The 8,198-nt window shown below is 42.2% G+C and overlaps 1 protein-coding gene across 1 annotated transcript; it reads right to left on the bottom strand.

The window, feature by feature from the left end:
• Window positions 1-3,065: 3,065 nt before the first annotated feature.
• On the bottom strand, window positions 3,066-3,998 carry LOC119925805 (olfactory receptor 13A1-like). Its single transcript, XM_038744266.1, has one exon. The coding sequence runs from the start codon at window positions 3,996-3,998 to the stop codon at window positions 3,066-3,068; it is 933 nt and encodes a 310-aa protein (XP_038600194.1).
• Between the last annotated feature and the right edge of the window lie 4,200 nt (window positions 3,999-8,198).

The raw sequence follows: 8,198 nt of genomic DNA, 5'->3' as shown, positions 1-8,198 counted from the left end.
ATTTTGGTGGAACAATGTGAAGCCTAGCTGATGGACGGTCTGGACACCGGAGTAGCAAGAGAGAAGCGAAAATTGGGAGGGAGATATGAGAGACAGGAGAGTTTTGAAGTTCACATTCAAGGTTTTTAATTAATTCATGTGGAGACTCAAGATCTTTATTCATTTTGGGGGAGCGATGTGACATGATCAGATCGATACTAGAGAACAATGCTAGTTACTCTTGGGTGAGTGGTGGAAGACAGCGAGACCAGGAAGGAGACTAATAAAACCCTTTACTAAGGTGGGAAGAATCAGCAGGACTTGACAAATGCCATATGCCAGAGAAAAATCAATCGATAGGATGTATTGAGCACTCACCATGTTCAGAGCACTCTACTAAGCTCTTGGGGTAGAACAATATAGCAGAGTTGGTAGACATGCTCTCTGCCCACAGCGAGCTTACGGTCTAGAGAAATCTGACTCTTTATCGACACTGCAGAGAACAGGGAAGGAGGGTGGTGCTGTGAAAAAGTGACGGGAAAGAGAAGGAAAGCATTTGGGAAGGAAGATGAGGGGTTAGTGGTTCCTCCAGAATAAGGTATCCTGGAGGCAGGAAGAAATCAGAAACTCAAAGATAAGGAGAATTTTGGATTAAAGAGTCATATTTAGGTCTCCACATAAAAGTGTTCATTGAAAATGAAATCTGAAAGTTTACCCAATAACTGCCACTAGTAGCCAGAATAGCAAATTTAACAGTAAAAATAAAAGCAATTGTGCATTCAAAATAAATATTAGGAGTAGAAGATGGCTACTCCCATTATCTCCGATTCCTGATAAAGCTTCCCTTTGGATTCATTCATTCATTCATTAAATCATACTTATTGAGCACTTACTGTGTGCAGAGCACTGTACTAAGTGCTTGGGAAATGCAAGTCGGCAAAATATAGAGATGGTCCCTACCCAACAACGGGCTTACAGTCTAGAAGGGGGAGACAGACAACAAAACAAAATAAGACAAAACAATCGAACCAAACAAAACATGCATGTATTTTAATCAGTGGTCTTTATTGAGTGCTCACTATTTGCAGAACACTGTATTAAGTGCTTGGAAGAGTACAGTACAACAGAGCTGGTAGATACATTCCCTGCCTACTGTGTGCTCACAGTCTACAGCATGCAAATCTGGGTCATATTAAATTTTTCAATGAGGTAAAAATAATTTCCCAAAATACATCACCACTTGCATTCTCAGCCAGAAATGTCTCCAGAAGAGACACTCAAGGAGAACAAAGTGAGAACTGTGTTCTTGCGGGGTGGGGTGGGGGGTGGGGGACGAGGGGAGAGGGAAGCCTAGCCTAGATTGTTGAGAAAATGGACCAATTAATTAATCAATCAATCCATGATATTTTTTGAATGCTTACTCTGTGCAGAACACTGTACTAAACGCTTGGGGGAGTACAATACAACAGAGGTAGCAGGTACATTCTCTGCCCATAATGAGCTTACAGGATGGAGGGGGAGACAGACATTAATATCAATAAACAAGTAAATCATAACATATAATTTCAAGATAAGTACATAGGGATCATATGTACATATGGATCACGGCAGGAGGAGAGGAAAAGAAGGTCTAGAGGAGAAAAGAAATGACTGCAATAGTCCCAAAGGTCACCACCTTTGGGACCTGAGTGAGATCTGCTAAAGTGTACGGGGATAAATTTTGATTAAAGTGAGTGAACTGCAGAAAGTTTTGAGGTAATAGTCAATCATTCGTATTTATTAAGCACTTACTGTGTGCAGCACACTGTACTAAATGCTTTGGAGAGCACAATATAATGGACACATTCCCTGCCCACAACGAGATTACAGTCTGGAGGAGAATAAAGACAGTTAAATGCATTACAGATATGGATGCATGTCCTGTGGGGCTGAGAGAGGGGTGAATAAAGGGTACAAATTCAAGTGCAAGGGTGAATCAGAAGGGAGGAAATAGGAGAAATGAGGGCTAAATTGGGGAAGGCTTCTTGGAGGAGATGGGATTTTGCCAAGACTTTGAAGGGGGAGGGAGTGTTGGACCTAGTAACATATTAGATCTGTGGCCAACAAGGTAGACTAGAGTATTAGACATTTGATATTCCTCCCACCCCCAACACTATAGCATTTTTGTACATACCTTTCAATCATATATTATAAAGTTATTTATTCATATGAATGTCTTCCTTCCCCTCTAAACTTTAAGCTCATTACGGGAGAATTATGGGGGCGTGTCTGCTGATTCCTCTGCTGTGTACTCTCCCAAGCACTTAGTAGAGTGCTCTGCACAGGGTAAGCACTCAATGAATTCCATTGATTGGTTATTAATCTGTTGCCTATTTTCAGTGATACAAGGCTATGAGGGCGAAACATGCCCCCACTTCCCATGCATTCAAATATTTCCAGTTTAGTTTTCTCCTGAGAATTTCCTTCAACTAAACTTCCTCTCTTCACCATACCAGCCTAGGTTCCTCAAATTAATTACCACTTTGCTCAAAATAAGTACTCCATATTGTCCCATTCAGAAACATCATCTCAATTCCTCGGTTCAAAGAGAAATTCAGTATTCCAAAGAAACCATAAAGCCACCAGAAGCAAAAGAAATGAGCCCTTTCAAAATCCTACACATGATCAGCGTAATTGTGGTGGTAGTACCATTACTGAGAACTTAGTGAATACAGACCCCGTAGTAAGAGTCTGGGGAAGTACAACAAAATAAAAAGGAATATTCCCTGTCCATCACGACCGTACACTCCAGTGGAGAAGCCTTCCATGCTTTCCTTTATAACATTCATAACAATACCGATAATAGTATTTGTTAAGCCTTTACCATGTGCCAAGCACTGTACTAAGAACTAGGGTAGATACAATATTAGCAGATCAGACACACTTCCTACCCCATATGGGGCTCAGAGTCTAATTAAGCAAGAAAGCAAGTATTTCCTCCCTATGCTTACATAGGAGTCTGAGTCACAGAGAAGGTAAGTGAATTGCCCAAGGTCACATGATAGGCAAGTGACAGAGCCAGTTCCTCACATAGTTCACTGCACCAGCTAAGATGGTAGAAATGGGAAGAGTTTCTTTAGTGCCACTTTGACATCTTTATTTCTCAGTGTGTAAATGAGGGGGTTCAGACTCGGAGTCACGACCGTGTACAATACAGACACCAATTTGTCCATAAATCCCGAGGTCCCCAGAACTGGACGGATGTAACTATAAAGCACGGTGGAGTAATATAGGGTCACGACGGTGAGATGGGAGGAGCAGGTGGAGAACGCTCTCTTCTTTCCTTCGCTGGTGCGGATCTTCATGATGCTGGCTATGATGAAGCTGTAGGACACCATGGTGAGGAAGAAATTCAGGCCGGTCAGGAACATATCTGCCATGATGGTCAGGATGTCGATCCAGTATGTTGGGGTACAAGAAAGCAGCAGTACAGCGGGGATTTCACAGAAGAAGTGAGAGATGAAGTTGGGCCCACAGAAAGATAATCTGAGGATCAGAATCGTGAGGGTTACAGAGTTGAGCCAACCGATACTCCACACGAAGGCAACCAACCCAGTGCACACTATCTTGCTCACCATCTTGCTGTAGTGCAAGGGCTGGCAAATAGCTATATAGCGGTCATAGGCCATCGCCGTGAATAGTACCAGCTCTGAACCCAGGGACCAACTGAGGAAGAACAACTGAATCATGCAGCCACCAAAGGAGATGGTTTTCTTCACCGAGATCAGGTTCTCCAAAATTTTGGGCAGAACTGATGAGGTGCAGATGATATCGAGAATGGCCAGATTGGCCAGGAAGAAATACATGGGCAGGTGGAGTCCGGTGCTGACATGGATAGCCGTGATGATGAGGACATTTCCCACGAGAGCCATTACATAGAGAAGTAGGAAGAGGCTAAAGAAGAGAGGCTGAAGCTGAGGGTTTTCGGTGAAACTCCATAAGATGAACTCTGTCACCATCGTCTGGTTTGGGGCTCCCATTTTGTTCGGAGGTTTCCAGGAAGTGGGAGAAAGTTGTCCACAAAGAACAGCTTGGCTTGTGCTATCAGAAGATAACCTGTGTTTCACAAGTGAAACAGAAATGATGGCTGTGATTCATGGTGACCTTTTTTTCAATTTTAAAATGTTATACCCCTAATTCTAAATTCATATGCAGTTCAAGTTAAAAAGCTTAAGTTTCAGCCATACTTATAGAATGATGGCATGAAAATACACCCTTTCTTGAGCACTTTGTGAATACAAATTCAGTTAATATTAACATCATTATTTTTGTTGTTATAATTAATTCACCACGGTTTTTTTTAAAAAGAATACATTTTTGTAATTCAATATCTTACCATTGGTCTCCCCCTTCTAGACTGTGAGCCCATTGTTGGGTAGGGACCGTCTCTTCATATTGCCGATTTGTACTTTCCAGGTGCTTAGTACAGTGCTCTGCTCACAGTAAGCAGTCAAATACGATTGAGTGAATGAATGAATGAAGTACATGGGCATTGTGACATATTCATCAAGTCAAAGACACACAAAGTTTACCTATGTAAAATCCATTTAAATTTAAGGTCATTAAAAATGAATCAACTTCGGCATGTACTCTTGTTACTCACTGGCTTGGATGATGATTGTACTTCCCAAGCGCTTAGTACAGTGCTCTGCACACAGTAAGTGCTCAATAAATACGATTGAATGAATGAATGATGATGGTATTTGTTAAATGCTTAGTAAGTGCCAAGCACTGTTCTAAGCACTGGAGAGGATGCAAGGTAATCAGGTTGTTGCACATAGGGTTTACCATCTTCATCCCCATTTTACAGATGTAGTAACAGAGGCACAGAGAAGTGAAGTGACTTGCTCAAAGTCACATAGCTGACAAGTGGCAGAACTGGGATTAGGACACGTGACCTCTGAATCCCAAGCCCGGGCTCTTTCCACTGCGTAATGCTGCTTCTCAAGACTTGGACAGACTAGATCCCCAGGGAAGGTTCTTGTTTTGTGTTCTAAAAAGTCAGATATAAGCCTGCTGTGGTCAGGGCACATGTCAACCAACTGTGTTATACTGTACTTTCACATGCACTTAGTAGAGTGCTCAGCACACAACAAGTGCTCAATTAATACCACTGATTGATTTGACTTCTGTCAATCAAAAGGTGTAAGAAATTCCAGGGACATGGGTCTTCCATAATAAATTCCCTGTGCTATTTTACCTTAAATACCCAAGCAAAATATTGTATTCTGTGAAGAAGAGTCCATCTTCATTATAAATGTATCAGGAATAAGCATTACCAATGGTGTAAAATCTGCAAAAACCAAATAATAGCAAGAGTCACATTTTCTGTTACACAGGATGGTATTCTTTTGTCCATCATATGCATACTTCTTGAGTTTATAAATGCATTTTTTATAATTGCATTTTTAAAATCTATTTTTTGGTTCAAAATGGAATATTTTAGGTTCACAACCCTATCTAGATGATTTTCAATTACCAACATGAAAATACAACATTTACATTCTAAAAAAAACCCTTCTGAATTTACTTCAAAATCACAGACAGCTTGAGTCTTAGTCACTGAAGAAATCCTTTGTGGTGCTGAATATGCTAAACTTACGCTTACCGTGTAAACTCACAATTTCAACTAAGTGGGCTGCCTCCCGATTCAGAGATATGGTGAAATGAAATTTGCGAGGCATAACTACATATTGTCTTCATCAAGTATTTCATATTTACATCTTATGTCTCTGTTCTTCCTTTCTTCCCTCACTAAGCCTGTCCTCTTCCTGACTTTCCCATCACTGTAGATGGCACTACCATCCTTCCTGTCTCACAAGCTCGCAACCTTGGTGTCATTCTCGACTCCACTCTCTCGTTCACCCCACACATCTGATCCATCACCAAAACCTGCCAGTCTCAACTCCAGAACATCACCAAGATCTGCCCTTTCCTCTCCATCCAAACTGCTACCTTGCCAGTTCAATCTTTCATCCTATCCCGCCTGGCCTCCTCTCTGATCTCCCATCCTCCTGTCTCTCTCCACTTCAGTCTATACTTCACTCTGCTGCCCGGATCACCTTTGTACAGAATCGCTCTGGGCATGTCGCTCCCCTCCTCAAAAATCTCCAGTGGTTGCCTGTCAACCTACAAATCAAGCCAAAACTCCTCATTCTCAGCTTCAAGGCTGTCCATCCCCTCGCCCCCTCCTACCTCACCTCCCTTCTCTCCTTCTCCAGCCCAGCCCGCACCCTCCGCTCCTCTGCCACTGCTAACCTCCTCACTGGGCCTCGTTCTCACCTGTCCTGCCATCGAACCCCAGCCCACGTCCTTCCCCTGGCCTGAAATGCCCTCCCTCCACACATCTGCCAAACTAGCCCTCTTCCTCCCTTCAAAGCCTTACTGAGAGCTCACCTTCTCCAGGAGGCCTTCCCACACTGAAACCCCTTTTTCCTCTCCTCCTCGCCATCCCCCCAGCCCTACCTCCTTCCCCTTCCCCACTTGTGTATATTTGTACAGATTTATTACTCTATTTTATTTGTAAATATTTACTATTCTATTTATTTTGTTAATGATGTGCATATAGCTATAATTCTATTTATTCTGACCATTTTGACACCCGTCTACATGTTTTGTTTTGTTATTTGTCTCCCCCTTCTAGACTGTGAGCCCGTTGTTGGGTAGGGACTGTCTCTGTATGTTGCTGACTTGTACTTCCCAAGCGCTTAGTACCATGATGTGTGCACAGTGAGCTTACAATAAATCCGATTGAATGAATGAATGAATTCGTTGTCTTTGTCATTTCCATCTCTCGGGCCTCTGGGATAAAGAGCACGTCTTACTTGTATTTTCTGTTCTTAAGGGAGTACTTCCCCTCTCAAGGTCACACATGGAGGGTTTCCAATCCTCTACCAGTCTAGGCTACGGGGATTGGGGGGTAGCAGAGGCCTATCCATTCTATTCTTCGCTTGGCCAGTGGCTAGCCAGGGGAAGACAATCTATTGCAAGTCAAAACTCACCCATGCTGGGCAGCAGCAGCATAGGAGAGAGTCAAGGGTGGAGAGTTACTGTGGGGAAGAATGCAATGGTCAACCACTCCCAGATATTTTACCAAGAGCATTCTATGGATGCACTACCAGAATGATTGCAGATGGAGGTGGGGCGTTCTAGGAGAGATGTGTCCGTGGCATCACTATGGGTCAGAGAGGACTCCACTGCATAAGACTTGGGAGTACTTTATATTTTTATGTTTTATTTTCAAAATCTATTTTTTTTACAAATTTTATCAATGGATGCTAGCCAAGCACATTGTGACCGATCTACTATTAACTTGTTTAGATGTTGCAGCATGGGCTAGTGGAAAGATCACGGTGCAGCCTAATTTCATTCATTCATTCAGTTGTATTTATTGAGTGCTTACTGTGTGCAGAGCACTGCACTAAGCACCTGGAAAGTACAATTCATCAAGAAATACAGACAATTCCTACTGAACAACAGGGTAGAGCACAGGCCAGCGAGTCAGAAGGTCATGGGTTCTAATGCTGTCCTGCCACTTGTTTGCTGTGTGGCCTTGGGAGAATCACTTTGCTTCTCTGTGCCTCATACTTTTTTACTATTTTACCCATTGTAAAATGGGTAATGAGACCATGAGCCCCACATGGGACAGGGACTGTGTCCAACCCGATTTGATTGTTTCCACCCCAGAGTTTAGCACAGTGCCTGGCATACAGTAATCACTGAACAAGTATTATTATTATCACCATTATTATTGTTATTACCACAGGACTAGGAATCAGGAGAACTGGGGTCTAATCCAAGCTCCATCACTTGGCAACTGTGTGATCCTGAGCTAGTCTTTTAACTTTTCTGTATTTCAGTTTCCTCATCTGTAAAAGTTGAGTTCAGTACCTGTTCTGCCTCTTGTCAAACTGGGAGTCCCAGGGATTAGGTCTTATCTGATTGTATTGTATCCACCCCAGAAACTAGCACAGTGCTTGACAGACTTGCCAATAACTTGGCACAGTTATTAAGGCATAAGAAATACCAGAATTATCTTTATAATGACAAAATACTAACAATAATCATTTAAGAGTATTTATTAAGCACTTATGTGGTTAGTAACATGTTTCTAAAAATTCCAGATCATTGTTATCGCTATTCTTATTTAGTGTGTCATGCTGATTGATTTTTTTTTAATG

This window comes from Tachyglossus aculeatus, chromosome 3, assembly GCF_015852505.1.
Source record: "Tachyglossus aculeatus isolate mTacAcu1 chromosome 3, mTacAcu1.pri, whole genome shotgun sequence".
Lineage (NCBI taxonomy): Eukaryota > Metazoa > Chordata > Mammalia > Monotremata > Tachyglossidae > Tachyglossus > Tachyglossus aculeatus.
The sequence above is the reverse complement of the archived record's forward strand: the minus strand, read 5'-3'. Positions and strand labels throughout refer to the sequence as shown.